This window comes from Lepisma saccharinum, chromosome 18 (genome assembly GCF_977018435.1).
Source record: "Lepisma saccharinum chromosome 18, izLepSacc3.1, whole genome shotgun sequence".
Classification (NCBI taxonomy): domain Eukaryota; kingdom Metazoa; phylum Arthropoda; class Insecta; order Zygentoma; family Lepismatidae; genus Lepisma; species Lepisma saccharinum.
Genome location: NC_139246.1, coordinates 14988002 through 15008995, shown reverse-complemented (window position 1 = coordinate 15008995; position 20994 = coordinate 14988002). Strand labels below are relative to the sequence as shown.

The following is a 20994-nucleotide window of genomic DNA, read 5'->3' as shown; positions in this document are numbered from 1 at the left end:
AGAACGGCTAATTGAGACTGGACCTACAATTTATAGTGGGAGCCGAGCCACTATGTGCCTCCACCGAGAATCGAACCCGGGACGTCTTGATTACGAGGTGACGTTGACTGTATAAGAGAAGCACCTCATCCCTCGATGTTAGAGGTGAACAACACATGGTTAGCTTTTTCAATGAACTAACAATGGGTGTGTGGGATTTTGGCCGAGTGAGAATGAAACATGGAAATTACAAGTGGGAACCGAGAAGTAGATATGCAAATTATGTGTTTGACCTTGGAAAGATGGCGTCTTCCCAGAAAGTCAATGTTGTGGGGTCGAGAACCAAAGATTCGGTCGTAAGCACCACACCTTTCTCAGTTCACAGCCTGTCGCATGAGCTAGCAGAAAAAAAATAATTGGTTTCAATACTCATTGTTGTATAATTATTAAGAACCATTAACGATTCTGACTCTCATAATCTCACAGGCTATGAGTCTGATAGAATTCTGAGATGTCGAAAAATTGGAAATTTTGTTTGGCGGATTTAGCGGGAGTATCAAGTATCATAAAAAGGGGAGATAGCAACAACGAACAAAAAAGGTTCAAGAATCCTTTTCCGGACAATAAAATAACAAAATAAAGTTGGGCACAAATACATTAATCGGACTAGCTTTACTAGACACTTAGATTTAAGTCTGCACCGGAAACTGAATCCGGGATTTGTTGCTTGACTGATTGATGATTTGCTTTATTTTACTTCGCTTTTCTGCCACTTTTGGCTAATTTCCGAAGATGGGGATGAGTGATGATATAATGAAACTGATGAATGGACACTCACAAACATTCATGTCCAGGCCGGGATTCGATCCCGGGACCCCTGGCGTCTAAGCGCCATGTGCTAACCACTCCGCCACGGTGGCCGGCGGGATTTTTTGGTACGAGGCAATGTCGTTAACTTGGTTAACTGATGACTAGCGAAAGGATTTTAAGGTGCTAAATTATGGTCGGGAAATGGGGGAAAATGAATGAATAAATTAGGCCCTAATTGAAATTTATATAATTAAAATATAATTACAAATTTATATAAACCTTGCCAACGTTTTCAAAAAGGTGCAAAGAAGAAAAAAAGGTGTTGTTAAAATGTATTAATTCAATGCTCTCTTTTTCTGTGCCTTCTGTATATAATGCGCGCGGACCGCAGAGAGAACTGTTTATATAATGAGCGCGGACCGCAGACAGAACTGTAGTACTGCCGAATAGGTTTTGTTGAAGTTTGTGTTTTCTCTCGCGGGTTTTGCTACAATATCTTGGGAACTATTGGGGCTGCAATGATTATATTAAACCATTTCATAGCTCTTGTTCTGCTCTACAAAATGAGACTATGGGATTTTATGTAGCTGCTCAAGAATAGAGAAAATAATTTATTTTCTCTGCCCATTTTTTTTAACAAAACATGAAAGGAACGGAAGGAATAAGGTGCTAAACAATCAAAGTGGGAGTAAAAAGGGAATAAATGTACTAATCTCACTAAAGAGTGCAAAAGGGTGCAACAAAGTGTGTTAACTTTACTTGATTTCATCGGTATGAAAACAGCTATATTTTTGGAAAGGTTAAAATCCGTTCCTTACGATGATACAAAGCGAAAGCATTCTAGGTAAAGTGTTTCCAATGTTTTTGATAGTTTCGTCTAAGGAAATGAATCCCCAAGCTTATCTATTACTTTCGTAATCAGTACCAATGCAAACAACGTATACTAGAAACACCCATATTTCGCGAAAATGCCTTAATTATACAATGTTTTCATTATAGGGTTTGTTTCCTGGTCGTTGTAGAGTGGATTGGTGTCCACTTTGAACGTCCATTCGCGATTAGTTTATCTGGCCACAAATCGGGCTAGTAATTATCTTCATGTGAATGTTTGAGGTTGTTTTAATATCTAGACAAAATGTGAACATTTTCCATTGTAACTTCGTATAAGCTTACAGCATATTCCGCGTCCATCCCAGCAAAAAATTCTAGATCCACCTACGCTGTTTTATGTCCACTTTATGCAAAAGAAAACCTAATTGGGATTGGACCTACAGTTTAATGTGTAATGTGACCTACACTTTGTGCCTCCGTCGGGTATCGAATAGGGAACCCCTTGTTTACAAGTTGACGACGTTATCACTATGTCATCGGGGAGACCCTTCCGCATTGGGCTGAATGTATATGGAAGATGTAGAAGTATTTTGCAGGAGATGATGTGATCAGCACCACGCTCCGCCGCTTTAGACCACAGCCTATTCTGAAGTCATTACCAGAGAGGGAAATGTCAGTTCTTTCAACCTCTCCAGTGCAGAGCGCGCAACTCTTTCAACAGGATTGCAAGTGTAAATAACATTGGTAATTTTTGCAATGAGTTTACACATGCAGTGACATTATTGTAATAATATTAAGTACTGTAATCACGGAGTCGTAATTATAGAACAATAATTGGGCACGGAATGTTAGATTCTATAAATAAATAAAGAAATAATTATGAGTAACAACTGAACGGGACAATAGGAGTGACATGAGTGAGTGAATTACGGAACAATAACACGTTGCACGTTTCATTCTCTTGAAGTTTTCTTGTAGAGGTAACGTTTCCTTGACTCCCATCTGTTTTAAAGTTGTGGTAATGGCGTAGTGCGATGATTTGTCTTCTGTTACCTCTGCAACTGTCGCTCGAGGTTCGGTCAGTGATGACAGTTCTATTACGAACTGAGTGTTATGGTCCTTACAAGGGCCGACGGAATTTTGGTCCTAAGAAGGGCCGAAAAAAATTTTGGTCCTAAAAGGGCCTTTTTTCAATGACATTTCGTGTTACATCTGAGTTGTTGTTGGCTGTCTATTTAGAACATTTCTGTGACGAACTCGACGAGTGCCTGCATGACTGCAATGGTTCTATCTGATTCGTTCTTTGTCTTTTCTATCTTGTCTATCGCCGTTTTGATGAGCGTTCTTATTTTCTTATCTTGCAGTTTTGCCAGTGACCATTTGATGATTTCATTTGTCTCTTTTTGCTCTTCCGTTGGAGTCTGAAGTGTCTGGCTATAGTTCATGGTAGTCGGTGGTGTGGTTACAATAACAAAAAAAAAAGTTTTAAAATATATATTTATATTTAAATGTATTGGAATTGCGGTAGCTACTACAAAATTGTGTAGTGATTAATGTAATTGATGTTTGAAGTGGGAAATATTCAAGTTTAGACATTCATAGTTAGTCTAGTTGAAGATATAGTGATACATTTAGTTCATTGCAAAAAGTTTTAAAATATATATTTATATTTAAATGTATTAGAATTGCGGTAGCTACTATAAAATTGTATAGTGATTAATGTAATTGATGTTTGAAGTGGGAAATATTCAAGTTTAGACATTCATAGTTAGTCTAGTTGCATTTATAGTGATTCATTTAGTTCATTGTGATGTAATTTAATCGAATATTTTCTCTATCATTCATAGATCAACATGACGCCATCTTACGTTCTCCTTCTAATCACATTTGTGATATCGCAGGGATATGGTCAATCTTTACAGGGAACAAGTACGTACTAAATATATTATTCAAATTTTGATCTAAAAATAATCAGGTGGACTTAGACGTTGTCCAACTCTGTGTCAGGAATCTGTGTAGCATGGCCGCGCATAACGGTAGAGAAGGGGTGAAAACGAGTGGGCGGAGCAAAGTAGTGCGTGCTGCTGCAAACGGCTGGTAGCTGCAGCCGCGTTTTCCCCTTTGGCGTGTTCATTGGTCGAGCCCTTTCGAGTCACTACTTGTACAGGGCCTTGTTTTCGTTTGCTTGCCCCAGAGCTTCCCGAGATACAGAGTAGAACACCTATCTGCTGTAAAATCGACGTATCGTTATAGTCCTAATCCGAGGCATAAGCGAAGTTGGAAAATAAAGAAGAAAGAAAGAATGTTTGTGGTGTACAACTGCGCGACAATAGTTTATTTCTGATATATTTGAACATCCAAATAGGATTCCAACTATTGGATTGTTGTAAATAAGCATCTTTTCTACCGCGTCATGCCAGTGTGACTCACCAGACTGCGCATGTGCTCCTTCGTCATTGGCACCGCTTCGCATTCAGTTGGCCTTAACAAAAGACGGTCAACTTCCTGTTTTCGCCGCTCTGAATTCCATAGTCGTTGCTTGCGGACGGCCTGAAGTGATAGAAACTGCGTAAGAAAACTACAGTCAGCATACAATGTAAATGCAATCCATAATCAACTTCTTCATTTCATACCCTATTTTATGCAATTACACAAAGTTTTTTTGCAATTGACTATCATTAATTATACAGCTTTCCTCTTCCTTTCTATCTATCTTTTGCACATTACAAGTTATAGGTTCTTAACAATAAAAGCCGGTAAATTATAAAATAAAGAAACTGTTATGATAAAAGTGACCTATATTTGCACAATTTATGTACATCCTATAGATATGTGAGAATGCACTTTTTCACCATGTGTTAATACGTAATATCTGCAACAATAACACGTACATTCGTGGGTGCCATCTATGATTTTCCATAGTAATTCAAATAAATGTTTTCTAGAGGTATTTAATCATATGCGAGTCCTGGTTTACAATTTTATTTTAAAACTTTATATTCAGCGTGATAGTGGTATTTACCACAATTGATTTCTTGTATTTGATTTGCTTTATTTTACTTCGCCTTTTGTGCCACGTTTGGCTAATTTGCAAAGATGGGGATGAATGATGATATGATGAATGGCCACTCACAAACATCCATGCCAAGGCAGGGATTCGAACCCGAGACCCCTGGCGTCGTAGCGCGATGTGCTAACTACTCCGCCAAGGGGATCGGCTTTACTGAAAATGAAAAACTAGCTATATTCTTAAGCTAAGATAGAGTAGGGAGCTTCGTGATTGGCTAATAGCTTCTAAACTGATAATAATATGGTAGAGTTATGTTATTTTCTTAATATCTACAGCAGATTCAGGATCCTCGGTAGCGAGCCTACCGACGGGTGCTGGTTTGAGATGACGTCAACGGCTCACTTGCTGATTGGATGCTTTTGGAGTTATGACTCGTTCCCAAATAGAGACATAAGAGCCAGATGTGTTACGGAGAGAACCTCACTCTACCAATCTGTAAGGTTGGGGGGCTCGAAAATGTTAAATGGGAGAAAGCGTTGTGTTGCACCTCATTTGACAGATCTCATCATTTCAAACAACTTTTGTAGAGAACATTGTTTGATTTCGTCAATTGTTTTCGAACGGGAACCGCAAAAGTGTTTTACATTTTCAATGCGATACTAACTTCGAAACATGCCGGCGTTTCTCAAACTGGGAACACAATTCAAAAACTTTCTGTCATCCAACGAGAACGCGTAGAACGAGTGGGCTTCCCTAGAGGAGTGTACCGGAGATTTCTCGGAAATTTCAATTGGAAATAAGATCGAATTACACCTTGTTGAACAGTTCTCATAAATTCATACAGATTTTACTGTGAACAATTTTTAGTATAAGCCAAAGTATACGAATGGTCACTCAAAAATGGAAAAAAAACCCTGATATTTTACATTGTCTTTTTTGGATGGAGATTCGGGGTCTGATACGAATTTAAGTATGCAAAGAAATCTGAAATGAGTTTTCAATCTCATATTTCTTTTGCAAGGCCCTCTAATGCACTTCTTAAATGTTATTTATACCACGGCTGGAGATATCTTAATCTCAGGGGGATAGGTTCTTTATTCGAGAATCCCAAATAAGAAAGCGTTTTATAGCCAAGAGGATATAGTTAAATGCGGATCTATATTCTGGAAACTATACACAATACAGAGAAAATATATAGCGAACCTTGTATATACATTGAAATATATATAATAAATATATGTATAATCGAAAGGAAATCTTCTTCTTTTCTTCTCACAAGTTTGGGGAAAAGGCTTCTTCTTCCTTGCTATCTTTGATTTGGGAAAAGGCTTATTCTTCTTTTCTTCCTTCTATTTTGGTAAAAGGTTTATTCTTCTTTTATCAATCTCCTCTATGGTAATAGGAAGGCTTCTTCTTCTTTCATCAATTTCTTCTATGATAAAATATGGAAAGGCTCGTTCTTCTTTCATCAATTTCTTCTATAGGAAATAAAGGCTTCTTCTTCTTTCGTCAATTTCTTCTATGACAAAATATATGAATGGCTTCTTCTTTCTTCAATTTCCACTTCTTTTCTTTGGTAAAAGGATAATCTTCTTTTTCTTTCTTCTACCTTTTATGACAATCTCTTTCTTCTATTTATAAAAAAAATAGTCATCCCCTTTTATTCATCGCTGTTCTTATTTCCTGATACGGTAGCGTATGGCTACAAGGTATGGTCTCCACGGCCAGAAGAAGAGGAATCATAAGCAGACGTATTCTGTGTAATTCTTGCTATATCAATGTTCAATGTATTTGAATGTTTCGGACATAACGTCCAGTTTATATTAAATATGTTAATTGTTCACCGTTTGGTTTTTATCTTGTGCAACCTATATTAATCTACATTACCATGTCCTTCACTCCGAACCTATCAATTTGGCGCTGTGGACAGTGAACAGAAGATTTGAAGGTTTCTAATCGCAACGTCAGGATGACTTTTTGACTTTATCGGCACCGGATTATGACTAGTAAGATTTCATGTAGCAAATCAACAAGACGGTGTCTTACAGGTAACATTTAAGTTTGCTAATATTGTTCACGCTTATGCAAAAGCAAGTTTCAGTTACACATTGTAACTTTCATACATGCCAGTGATTTCTATCAGTTAATGTAATTTATAGTTTCGACAACATGGCTCTCAACATTACATTCAGCGAATTTGCTGAAGAAAACGAAGATATCGAGAGTTATTTCATGCGTTTTGATCAACTCTGTCTCGCCCAGAATGTGGCAAATGAAAGAAAAGCAGCAGTTCTATTAGCAGTCATTGGTCCTAAGGCTTTCCGAGTACTTCGCAATATTACGGCTCCTGAAATGCCATGTAATCTAACATATGCTGTCATTCAAGAAAAAATGGTTCAGCACTTCAGGCCCAAAACCAACGAGTTTACAGAAAGGTTCAAGTTTCGAAAATGTATTCAGTCTCAAGGAGAATCAGTTACTCAATTCTTAGTGAGAATCAAACAACAAGCAGCCAAATGTGTGTATGAGCAGTATTTAGATGAGGCACTTGTTGAACAATTCATCGTTGGTATACATTCAGATTCTGCTCGTAAAAGATTATTATCTGAAAGTGATCTTTCCTTTGCTAAATGTCAAGAAATTGCTTTGCATTGTGAGTTATTAGAACGAGAAGTTAAATTATTCTCAAATAAGTACAACGCAGATTCTGTGACTTTTGCCACCAGCTCAAGAAATTTGACGCGGATGAATCCAGATCGCCACACAGACTCTTCGACGAGTTCACGCCCGGGAGAAATGAATCAGAACAGCCGCAATCAACCTCAGAACTCAACTGCTACCAAGCAAAATCCTCACTCCCAGTGCGGCAACTGCACAAAGAATCACCCACAAGGTCTATGTCCGGCAAGAAACGCAATCTGTAGCTACTGCAAACGACAAGGTCATTGGAATATACGATGCAGAAAGAAGCAGAAAGATAGAGCCGGGAATAGAACGTCCAGTTCAACCTCACGGAGCACTACATCCGATGAGTTGTCTACGTTCACTGATGCACTCAGTCATCATTCCACATTGGTTACTTCTACTCAACACATTTTGGAGCACCAAATCAGTTCGGATAGCTTCATAATAAATCTCCAAATCAGTAAGTGTATTGTTAAATGTGAAGTAGATACTGGGTCTGCTGTTACTCTTTTCAACGAGAAGTATTTTGATCAGTTGTTTCCACACTATGTTAAATGTAATTCTAGCCTACGATTACGAGGTGTAAACGAAGGATATGTACGTGTTACAGCACAAACATCCGTCAAACTATACTTAGACAATAGGGATTATACTTTACCTGTCTTTCTCTACCAGGAGAAACTTTTATATCCATTGATCGGTCGTACATGGTTGGACATTATTCAACCATCTTGATTATTAGTTACAGCCAGTGTTCTTTCAACTAACACAGTACAAGGTACTATTACTAATGCTGGTGCCGACGACCTAAGGCGAGAAATGTCTTCTAGATACGAGAAAATCTTTGATGGTGATTTGTCCAAGCCCGTTGCACCTTATTTGGTCGATATACCACTGATATCCAATTCTGCACCGATATTTCGTAGACATTACGAAGTTCCTTACGGTATTCGAGACCGTGTTCAGGATTCTATTCAAAATCTAGTGAAAGTAGGGTTATGGGAACCGGTCGAATATTCTGATTGGGCCTCACCACTTGTTGTTGTTACCAAGAAAGATGGCTCACTTCGTCTCTGCACTGGCTTCTCAGGAACGGTGAATAAAATGACCGAAAACGTCAAATTTCCAATTGCTAGAGTCGAGGATATTTTCTCTAAGTTGGCCAGGTGTAAATACTTTACGGTAATTGATCTTCAAATGGCTTACGGACAGTTGGAACTTTCTGAAGCTGCCAAACGCATCACTGTCGTCAACACACCTTGGGGATTATATAAACCTCACAGACTACCTTTTGGCATAAACATAAGTGGAGATCTGTTTCACATGGTCCTAGCGAAGATCCTAGATGACATTCCCGGAGTTTCCTTCTACTTTGATGACGTCATCGTCGGAGGTGAAACATTGCAAGAATGCTTCACACGCACGTGTGATGTCCTGAGTCGTTTGGCCAAACACCATGTGAAAGCGAGCGCCAGCAAAAGCCAATTCCTAACCTCATCTATCGAGTACCTAGGATACAAGATTGACGTCACTAATATACGGCCGTCAGACAAGAACTTGGAGGCCGTCCTAAATTCTCCCCCACCTCAAGACAAATCACAATTACGTTCCTTCATCGGGATGATCAACTTTCATCGAAAGTTTGTACCCAACTTAGCTTCGAAACTTCACTTTTTGCTTTCTTTACTCAAGAAAAACGTCTCTTGGAACTGGGACGATAACTGTCAACACGAGTTCGACAGCATCATGGCGGAACTTCGACAGGTAAATCCTATTGTGCCTTTCGACCCAACAAAGCCAGTTGTACTTATCACTGATGGCTCTCCTTTCGGTTGTGGCGCGCAATTGTGTCATCGAGTTGATAGCGGTCTACAGACCATCGCCTGCTCTTCTACCACCTTCAGTGAGACGGAGCGGAGATACTCCCAGGTAGAGAGAGAAGCTCTAGCCATAGTTCACGGAATCAAGCGATTTCACAAATTTTTACTCGGATCCAAGTTCGAGATTGTTACAGACGCACGTGTTGTAAAGTTTATATTTTCTCCGGATCGAGCCATTTCAAAACATTCATCCAATAGATTGATGAGATGGGTTCTATTTTTATCTTCATACCAATATAATATAACTCATTCCAGCAAGGTAGAAGTAGCTGACATGCTAAGCAGGTTGCCTACGCAAGCACGTGACACAATACCAGCTGGAGAAGAACAACTTCATGCATATTTCGGGTCCATTGAAGATGCTGTAGCTCCTCTTTCACGTGACTCTATACAGAACGCTACTTCAGAAGACCCACTGCTCTCAATAGTTGTCTCCTGTGTAGTAAATGGTTGGCCAGATCAACTCGACACGTCCGCCGAACGGAAGAAGCTCGCACCTTTCTTCGAAAGAAGAGCTCACCTTACGTACGAGCAGGGAACGCTCATGTGGTCGGGTAGACTTATCATTCCCACAGTTAAACGGAATGAAGTTCTTAGAGTTTTACACGATGGACACATAGGTTCAACTCGTATGAAAGAGTTGTGTCTATCCAGATTTTGGTGGCCAGGCATGTCAGCAGAGATTACGGATTTTGTAGCGAGCTGCAATACATGCCGAGCAAACGCTCCTAAGGTCCGAAACGGACCCGATTCTTCATGGACTCTCGCTTCGTACGTGAACGAGAGATGGCATATAGACCACTTTTTCTTTGCAGGGCGTAAGTTCCTATTGATAGTAGACGCCTTCAACAAGTGGACAGAAGTGTGGCCTGTACACACATTGGACACAAAGGAAACGATCCGCTGGCTTATGCAATCTTGCGCCACGCTAGGGATACCAAATACTATCGTATCCGACAACGGCTCAACGTTCACTTCTCTCGAATTTCGTAACTTCTGTCTTAAGAATGGCATCAAACATGTTACTTCACCGCCTTATCACAGCCCTAGCAACGGCTTAGCCGAACGATACTTTCGTACTGTCAAAACCGCTCTTGTCAAGCTTATAACTGACAAACCCAATCTGAGCACGCTTGAACTTGATATGGGGATCGCCAACCTTCTTTTCATTCTTCGGAACACGCGACTGGGTGGAAAAGGAAGCCTGCCAGCACTTTCGTCTTGAAACACCGACCCAGATTTTGGTGGGAACCAAACAATCTGCCTCCGTCGAGTAAATCTCCGTTCAAGTCGAGGAAGTCAGCAAAGTTTCGGTACGATTCTTCGTCGAAATATGGTACTTTCGCCATCAACTCAGCAGTTTGGGTTCAATCACCTAAGCACGGTACTCCAAATTACATCCCAGGAGTTGTCATTCGTCGAATTGAGGATAGTATCCTCTACGAGATAATGTTGGAAGATGGAATCAAACGAGTGGTACATCCTAGGTGGTTGAAGAGAAGTGTTTCACGCGACACTACAGATGACGACGACTTCAACGTTACAATACCAAATAGAAATTCAACAAACACCGGTGGAACAGTACCAGAACCTACCCCAGGTAGAGCCGGATACCCAGGACCAGGTCCTAGCACACCTCACTCGTCTCCGAGAAGGTCTACCAGGATTCGCCACCTGCCAAATCGATACGGTCATCAGCATACCTGATTTTTTTTTTTATTTTTATGGGGCACCTGGAGGGATGATACGGTGCAGGTATTAAGCGTATGGCTACAAGGTATGGTCTCCACGGCCAGAAGAAGAGGAATCATAAGCAGACGTATTCTGTGTAATTCTTGCTATATCAATGTTCAATGTATTTGAATGTTTCAGACATAACGTACAGTTTATATTAAATATGTTAATTGTTCACCGTCTGGTTTTTATCTTGTGCAACTTATATTAATCTACATTCCCATGTCCTTCACTCCGAACCTATCATTTCCTCTATTCATATCATGAGTTCTTATTTCTTCTTTCAGCAGCAATTCTTATTATCTTCTATATTCCGCCGAGATATTCTTATATGCTCGATAAATTCTTCTACTTATTCTTTCCACAGAAAATTCTTATTTCTTCTTTGCCACTGAAAAGAGTCTTATTTCTCTCATTTATTGCAAATATTCTCTTTACCATATCTCTTCTCAATAATATATACAAATCATTATGCTGTATTCCTTGTAGAGAATTGAACCAAGGATTTTTAGGGGCGTCAAATCTGACAATAGCGCCTCCTTGTTCTAAACAATGAGAGCTTCAAGAATCGAAACAAAAGACAAACAAGCTGCCGGGAACCTCCGTACCACAAAAACCAAGGATCCATCCCACTAATGAAAATAGTCAATTGTCGAGTAATATTTGTGCATCCCAGTGTACATCTCACGCTAAGCAACATTTATAGTACTTGATTTTGTTGTAGATAACACGCAGGAATGCAGGGATCCGTGTGCAACCTATGATTGCAGGCAGGGGTACGATTGTGTGTCTCGACAGGTGAAATGCTTTGCCCCTCCTTGCTGTCCATTAGCACGCTGTGTTCCTAGGAGAGGTAATTTTTGCCTAATAACGGCTCGATTTTTGTCTATTTTCCTATCTCTTTCATGAAATTTCAAGTTTTCATTTGTCACGTAGAACAACCATAATTTGTGGATATCGTTCATGATGGCGCTTTAGCTACTTCCTAGCCGAAACGAAATGCTTCAGTTCATGTTTCCCCTACGAAACTCCTTACCTTTAGTGCCATTTCTTAAAAACTACACGTGATATTTCAGTTCTGTCTTTTTTGTTCATTTATATACATATGAAGGTATGACCTACTCAAATCTCAAAACAATATACCAATTGTTACCATTATTAACAATCTGAGTTTGAAAATGTCGACTTTTCCCTAAAAATATTATGGGATAGATTTTATTAATGGGCTGTTTACTCTCCAAATATCGTTTTGCTGAAATGTTTTACTTGTACATGTAATAATGAAAGAAAAAGAATATTCAAAACGTGCGACAATAGTGGTCCAGCGGGAAATGTCCTATTTTCAAAATTTTCCGAAAATTATGGTTTTCTAAAATTTTGCATATTTTCCGTTTTTTTCTTCAAAATTGGGGAACGGACATTAAATGTCCTCAAAGAGTGGTCTTTTGTCATGATTCTCTGCAAATTTGATCCATTCAGCGTCCTTAGGGCTGACGTCAGAAGCAAAATTCCAGATTTTTATTTAAAGTTGGGAACACTCGGCTACAGCCCTGGAAATGTGACAAGAATTTCTGTAGGATTCGGACGGACCTCTATCGGAAAAGAGACGAACTATTACCACGCAACTTAACTGAGGAGGATAAACATTTTTCTGAACCCAGGACAACGTTCTACGTCAGAATAGCTTGGGCAAGAGTGTTCTTTATAAGTGCCCCTTCATCAATTTCATCATATCATCACTCATCCTCATCTTTGCGATTAACCAAAAGTGGCAGTAAGTAACAAAAATGAAAAACAAATCGCTTGGGAATAATAAGTGCTTGCACTTATAAAGTATCCGACGCGACGTGTGGTACACGGTATAAAATAACTTCATCTTCCGTATATGTACATATTTTAGGGTCAATGGCGGGGATTAGGGGGGGGGCGGTGGAGGGTAGTTCCCCCCCAACTTCTTGCCACTCTTAACCCCGTACTATGCTAAATATTATGTACCAAGGGAACGTAAAATAGGTACTCTTGCCCCCTGAGTGTTATAACCCAATCGCCGCCACTGTTTAAGGTTTACATAAAATGCAATATTAGTGCAATATCTCTAGTTTTCATTCAGTAATGCACATATGAGATTCACATGTAAAGTATAATTCCTCTAAAATGATCTAACTTTTATTTGATACTGACAGATCCCTCACTTTACACACAGAAAACTAAATGCATCATATCGATTGATGCACCAGAATGCATAGATTGATGCAGTAAAGTGTGATTTATGGCTTCTTCAAAGAATCACATTCACATTTGATGCATTTGGGTGCATTTTTGTATGTCGTGAAATAAACATCAAAGTGCATCATTTGATTCAAGTGAGGATTTATTTCAGTCGAGATGCACTTCAATGCATCAGTTGATGTTCTTTGATGCACCTCCCTGCATCTTTTTGGATGATGCACTTAAACGTTTGGTCTGAGCAATAGAGTTTATGTAGCTCAGACGAAACGTTTAAGTGCATCATCAAAAAAGATGCAGGAAGGTGCATCAAAATGTATCAAGGTGCATCAAGACGCATCAACTGATGCATTGAAGTGCATCTCGACTCAATCAAATGATGCACTTTGGTGTTTCTTTCACGACATACAAAAATACACCCAAATGCATCAAATGTGAATCTGATTCTTTGAAGAAGCCATAAAACACATTTTACTGCATTAATCGATCCATTGTGGTGCATCAATTGATATGATGCATTTGGTTTTCTGAGTGTACTCTTGCTTTGCGCCATAAAAATCACACTATATTCTATGTCAGTGGTTCCCAAAATGTGCCCCGCGGCACACTGGGTCTGGTTTACAGGGACGCCGCGATATGTTTTAATATTTTGACTGATATTATATGATTGTTCCAAATATGTGCTTATTTTATGTGTTACACATAAAATATTTCTGAATTTGAAAGATGTTTATTTTTTAACTTAAGCAACCTAACCACTCTATATGAGCATTGCAAGTGTTAGATAGACCTACATTCTGACTTGGGCGCCGTGAAAAAATCTTGAAACACTAAGGGCGCCGTGAAACGAAAAAGTTTGGGAATGCCAGTTCTATTGTATTACATTTTGGTTCTTTTGAAAAGTATACAATGTATGTGGATTTTCGTTGGTAAACCATTATCTTTAAACATATTTTAACATATTTAAAATATACAAAACAGTAATTTTGCCTGTAATATTATATGGATGTGAAACTTGGTCCCTTACATTGAAAGAGGAACATAAATTCAGAGTATTTGAAAATAAGATCCTTAGGAAAATATTTGGGCTTAAAAGGGATGAGGAGACAGGTGGGTGGAGAAGGTTACATAATTTAGAACTACATGATTTGTATTCATGTCCAGATATTATTAGAATGATTAAATCAAGAAGACTTAAGTGGGCAGGCCATGTGGCACGAATGGGAGAGGAAAGAAGAGTTTACAGGATTCTTGTTGGGAAGCCTGATGGTAAGAGACCAGTAGAAAGACCAAGACGAAGATGGAGGGATTATGTTGAGATGGACCTAAAGGAAATTGGTAGGAATGGAAAAAGAGTATATAGAACTTGCTCAGGATAGGGACAGCTGGAAGACCTGTGTTGCTGCAGACATGAATCTTCGGGTTTAAGAAGGCTAGAGAGTTAGTTAGAACCATTATCATTCGAACTCAAAGTTAGCTACGGTTGTAACATTTTACTTACTAATCTCCTCTTTTCTACTTTTTCTTTACATTTATATTTCATTTTGTATCATAATGTATGTGTTATTGTAATATGTTGCAGATGAGAAGCCATGCCAGGAAAATCCTTGCGCTGTGGTGTTTTGTGCTGGAGGGACATGTGTAGAGGAAAGAGTCCAATGCTTTGCACCTCCTTGTTGTCCTGTGGCACGCTGCGTTAATACAACAGGTACTTATAGAACACAAGTAAAATATAAAAGGTAGGCCGCATGTAGGAGGTAACATCACACAGAACCCAAAACGTGTCAATTGACATATATTTTGATTTCAATAACACGTTAACGTGCATGAACTGCAAATGATGCACCTTTTAGTGTGTCAAAATACACATAGGAATGTGTTAAAGGGTATTTTTATCAGATGAAGTTTCGTGTGATGTACTAAAATGCATCAATTTGGAAGATCAGAGAAGATTATTTCGAAGATAACAAACTTCCACTTTTAATGCATCAATTAACACAGCTAAATGTGTAATTTTGTTATCTTCGAAATGATCTTCTCTGATCTTCCAAATTGATGCATTTTAGTACATCACACGAAACTTCATCTGATAAAAATACCCTTTAACACATTCCTATGTGTATTTTGACACACTAAAAGGTGCATCATTTGCACTTTATGCACGTTAACGTGTTATTGAAATCCAAATATATGTCAATTGACACGTTTTGGGTTCTGTGTGAGGGGGAAACCGCCACTTTGTTTGGCACCAGTGTGGTAAAAAAAAACTAAACAAAATCGTATAATTCAACAGGCATTATTAAATTGTAAAACATTCCCGTACTTTTATGGTGATATCACTGTGAAATCTAATGATGGTTCATCCTTCAAAATTTTCACCGTAAATACAAGAAACTTGGTGATACCACAGACAAAGGGTGATACTAAATATAGGAAGCAGGAAAAAGATAGAGAATAATTACCGAAATATGTTGTTTTATGTAAAGTAAATGAGCAAATATGTAAAATATGTAATATCCTGGCAAAAATATGTAACATATGCAAAATCATGCCAGTTATACAAGTTGTCATTTTAATGGCGCCCACGGACCACAGATTCGTGTAGTGGACATAAAAACAAACAACTTTTCTTAGTAACACTTTTCTAGTTGGTGCGTCGATTCGACGCTACAGCCGTTCAAAAAGGCCGTTTTCCCGCCTGGATGCTGGCAACCCAACACAACATTTGATCGTATCTGTGACGTCATTTCCTGCGGCGAAACAGCGCACGGCAGGGTTGCAAGGAACACACAAATTTTGTGAAAAATTACAAATTATCAACCACATTATTAGCTGTGACGCCACAAATACAATCAAGTGTTGCGTGTGGTTGCCAGCATTCAGACGGTAAAACGGGCCTTTTTGAACGACTGTAGCGCCGAATCGACGCAGCGACGAGAAAAGTGTTATTAAGAAAAGTCGTTTGTTTTCATGTCCTCTATACGTTTCCATGGTCCGTGGGCGCCATTAGAATAACACCCTGTATAACTCGTTGACATTTTCCTGCTCAAGGTGTGTTTCTGGAAAGGGACAGAATATTTCATTACATACAAATCCGAGCTGTAATAATAAGAAATAATTTAAATTGCATTCTCTGAGATTTATGGGAAGAGAAAATGAAATTCGAATGGCGTAATTGTAGAGATATTTTATATGAAAAAATATTGTTTTCTGTGATTTACAGGCCGTAAGTTACAGCAACTATTATTATTATTATTATTATTATATGACAGTACGATTCAATACGTAAAACCATGAACCAGAGGTACCACGAAGGACAGTAGGTTAAGTGCAGTCTGACTCTGATATCTGTGCAATGCGAAAAAGTACAAACATAGAAAGAACTGTTCATCAACAAAGTAATAGATGTTTATTGAAAAGAAGAAAAACGAATCCAGTTTCTATCTAAATAGTAGAATCGAGTCTGAATTTGTCTACAACGCCAAAGTATTTTAAATCCAATTTGAATTTTGTGATTTGTAAAGTAGTAGTAACTAATAATAATAGCCTAATAAACATTTCTATGACTCTGCCCCCTTGAGAGAAAATTCTAAAATAACTTACGTAATCATGCTTTTGGTATTACCTTTCTTGTTGTATTTCTTGGAGAATATTGGTTCTAAATTCTGATGAGCACATACTTAATAAACTGTCGCTATTATAATTAGCAATTAGCATAATTTCTTCCACTCGTCTTGAAAAGCACTCCCCCTCTCCCTCCACCTCTTTTCTTTCTCTCCTCCCTTCCCTCTGTCTCACCTATAGTATTTTCCTCTATGTTCCATTCTTTCTATCTGTTTGCCCTTCTCTCTTTTTCACTCTCACACACATCTTCTCCTCTCACATTCTCTTTTCTCACTCCTTTATTATCTGCACACAACTCGAAATGCATTGATGATTTTTTGTTTCTCTTGAAATTATTAAACCTGACCCTCTTAATTGACGAATTTTAGTGCTTCACACGGAACAGCAAGTGGTAGTGTCGTTAATGGAGTTATTTCTATATTTTGGTGTACTAGAAGTGTATCATTAGCACTTTATGCACTACAAGTGTTACTGGAATAAAACTAGAAGGTTTATGGGTATGTCAATTACTAAATTTTCAGTTAAGTGAGTATCTTCGGTTTCTCACTCTTTCTCCACTGCTAACCATATCTCACTATTTCTCTGTATCTCACTCTTTCTACACTGCTAACCTTATCTCACTATTTCTCTGTATCTCACACTTTCTCTACTGCTAACCTTATCTCACTATTTGTCTGTATCCAACTCTTTCTCCACTGCTAACCTTAGCTCAATATTTCTCTGTATCTCACTCTTTCTCCACTGCTAACCTTATCTCGCTATTTCTCTATATCTCACTCTTTCTCCATTGCTAACTTTATCACACTATTCTCTGTATCTCACTCTTTCTCCGCTGCTCACCTTATCTCAATATTTCTCTGTATCTCACTCTTTCTCCACTGCTAATCTTATCTGTTTCTCCACTGCTAACCTTATCTCACTATTCTCTGTATCTCACTCTTTCTCCACTGCTAATCTTATCTCACTCATTCTCCACTGCTAACCTTATCTCACTATATCTCTGTATCTCACTCTTTCTCCACTGCTAACCCTATCTCACAATTTCTCTGCATCTCACTTGCTCTATTTATCTCCCTTTTGTAACTTCCTCAACTCTTTCCATGTCTTTGCTCTGTCTGTTATTTCCAAGTCATATTTATACCTGTTGTTGTCGAAGGATGCAAAAATGCAAATATTTGCAGAAACGTGCGGAGATCCGTGCATAACAGCAAGATGTGCGAAAGGTTGCGTGCCCCAGAGCGTTGTATGCAAAAAAAAACTCCCTGCTGCCCAGTAGCTCGCTGCCTTGGAGACGATAAAGGTACATAGGCATATTTTCCCCTCATAGCTATCTGAATTCAATGTAATCTTTTTAAGGTTGCTCTGAACATTTGGTTATGCCACCAAAGTCGTTTTCGAAAATTCCACTTCTCTAGAAAAATTTATATGAGAATTTCAAATTCTGGCATACTGCATGTTTAGCATTTACTTATTTTAATGTATTTCGTCTTGCTTTTCACGGCGAAGTTGCCGGCCTCCGTGGTGGAGTGGTAAGCACAGCGCACCACGACGTCAGGGGGGCCGAGATGAAATCCAGGCCTGGGAAAGATTGATCTTGGTGAGTGTTCCTTCATCACATTCGTCTTATCGGTATCATCATCCATCCTTAATTTGCGATTAGTTAAAAGTGCTAGAAAGGCAAATTAAGCAAACCAAATCAATCAACCATTGACGGTGAAGTTAACCTTCCCTTCCACGCAATCATGTTTATATCTACAAGGTGTACAACTTTGCTTCCGCCGTTTTCCGACAGGTGGCAACAACAGGAAGTAGCGGTCGAAAGAAGCAGATCGCAGACGTCACGCAGTTAGCTTGGACCTCTGTCAAGATAATCCCATTCAAACATTAGTCGAGTGGTGTGTGCATCGTGAAGTTGTTCGCGATTGAAAATGTCAGTGTACGCTATAAGTGAGAGAACCTGTCGTGAGTGGTTTCAACGCTTCAAGAACGGTGACTTTAACGTCGAAGACCGGCATAGTGGTGGAAGACAGAAAGTTTTCGAACATGCAGAATTGGAGACATTGCTGAGTGAAGACTCGGGTCAAACTCAAGAAGAATTGGCACGATCATTGGGAGTGACACAGCAAGCCATTTCAAAACGTCTGAAAGTGATTATGCAGCATGACAATGCACGACCCCACGTTGCCAAAGTGGTGAAAACGTACTTGGAAACATTAAGATGGAACGTCCTACCCCACCCGCCTTATTCTCCAGACATCGCTCCCCCTGATTATCACCTGTTTAGATCAATGGCTCATGAACTGGCTGACCAACACTTCCGATCTTATGAAGAAGTCAAAAAGTGGATCGATTCGTGGGTCGCCTCCAAAGATGAACAATTTTTTAGACGCGGCATTCGTACGTTGCCCGAAAGATGGGAGAAAGTAGTGGCCAGCGATGGACAATACTTTGAATAATGCCTGGGTAAGCAATGTTTTTCATTACAGCGTCATATTTTTGGGGAAAAACGGCGGAAGCAAAGTTGTACACCTTGTACATTTTCTGTTAATGAAATGTACAGGGCTACATGTAATGAGTCGTTACATAAATGGGAATATATAGAGGAAAGTGACAAAAGTTGAACCTCCGTTTTGTTTTTCATCCCTGGTGTCATTATGGCATATTATTTCTATTAGAAATTTAATAAAATGGGTTCTTTGATATGTTTGCTAACGTTTTGAGTAACTTAATCCACCTTAAAGCGCATGATGCTTGCCAGTAAGCATTTCTGTAAAAAAGGACGAAAAGTAACAACGGAGAAAAAGTGGCCAAAGTCGGACCCCTTCTTTAACAAGTTCCAAAAATTGGAAAAGACGCAAAGAAATGTAAATATATGATATGTAGTAAATTAATTACATTTATTGAGCTTGCATAAAGAATATAGGTGTACAAAAATAATAGAATATACACTACCAATATCGTAACTCATCAATCGCCCTTTCCATTTGTTGGACATCCCACCTTCTCCCACCTGCAATGCCTTTTACCTTGAACATCTGAAACAATATGTAGAAGGACTTTACTAACGAGTATCGACCCTTTGCTTCAATTGTAATGTTAGGCATTCATTGAGGGGTCCTACTTAGGGCATTTTACTCGTGGAGTCTTATTGTTTATACAATAAAACCACAAGGATCTTCAAACAAACCATTACCATAATTTCAAAGTACAATACTTACTACTGGCTAAATTGTAACAAGATTTCTACTTATCTCTCTCTTAATTAGCAAAATTCTCACTGTTGTGCACCGATGTACAAACTTTCATTCACACAAAAACAAGTCATGGCGGACTACAGCACCTGATACTTGCACGTTACTGCTGATGCCTTCCCTACACAATCTTTTCGTTATTCTCGACGTGTTTCGCCCATTGCCACCATGCGGCAGCACCTACTTACGGAAGCAGGAAGGGGGTCTAGCTTAGGGAGTGAGGTCCGGGTTTGGTTATTTTCCTCTCTCTCGCTCATATATATATACAGGGTGGTGCAAAATTCCGTTTACAACGCTTGGGAGGTGATTCGACAAGTAAAAACAAGGAGAAAATGCCATGTGAAAAAATGTCGAAATCGGCACCGTTTTCGAGTGACAGGCGTGCGAAAATCGCCTCACACCATGTTTATAGCACAATAACTCAAGAAAGAAGAAAGATATCAATGTCGGAATAAAATAATACAAACAAAATCGTACCTGACGAATACAATGGTGCAGCAATTGAGGCCCAGTGTAAATTGCGCAAGGGGACTCCCAAAGAAAGTGGGGAATCCCCTGATGGAAAATACAGGAAATTTACTACTATTTTCTACATAATGTTGAGATCGGAATGTAGGCAGTAAAAATTTATGACGTATGTCCACATGTCCAACTACTGCTGGGACACCGTCCCACACTCGGGAAATAGGAAAATAACTGCAAATTTCCTGTTGTACACGGTTCACATGGCGGTACGAAGAAGAAAAGAAACCAATTTGTCGCATGTCCCACTACTGCTGGGACACAATTCCAAATGGAAAAAATACGAGAAAACACCAAAAAAACGTTTTCAATCCCTTAATGTTGACACACTACTTTGCAGTACAAAAAACAAAAGTTAAACAATGGCCACATGTCGTCAGGCTGTACATACTACAAGAGAGCTCCAGAAAGAAAGAGGGTAATCCTCGAAGGAATGAAGAAG

The 20994-nt window shown here is 39.0% G+C and overlaps 1 protein-coding gene across 1 annotated transcript in view; it reads left to right on the top strand.

Annotated features, from left to right (window-relative positions):
- The window catches only part of LOC146001874 (uncharacterized), a 61785-nt gene that overhangs the window by 11470 nt on the left and 29321 nt on the right, over nucleotides 1-20994 (top strand). The window contains exons 2-4 of the mRNA XM_083139583.1: nucleotides 3468-3549; nucleotides 11654-11782; nucleotides 14738-14863. Of these exons, the coding sequence (XP_082995709.1) occupies nucleotides 3474-3549; nucleotides 11654-11782; nucleotides 14738-14863 (331 nt within the window). The 5' untranslated portion in view covers nucleotides 3468-3473. The remainder of the gene's footprint in view (nucleotides 1-3467; nucleotides 3550-11653; nucleotides 11783-14737; nucleotides 14864-20994) is intronic.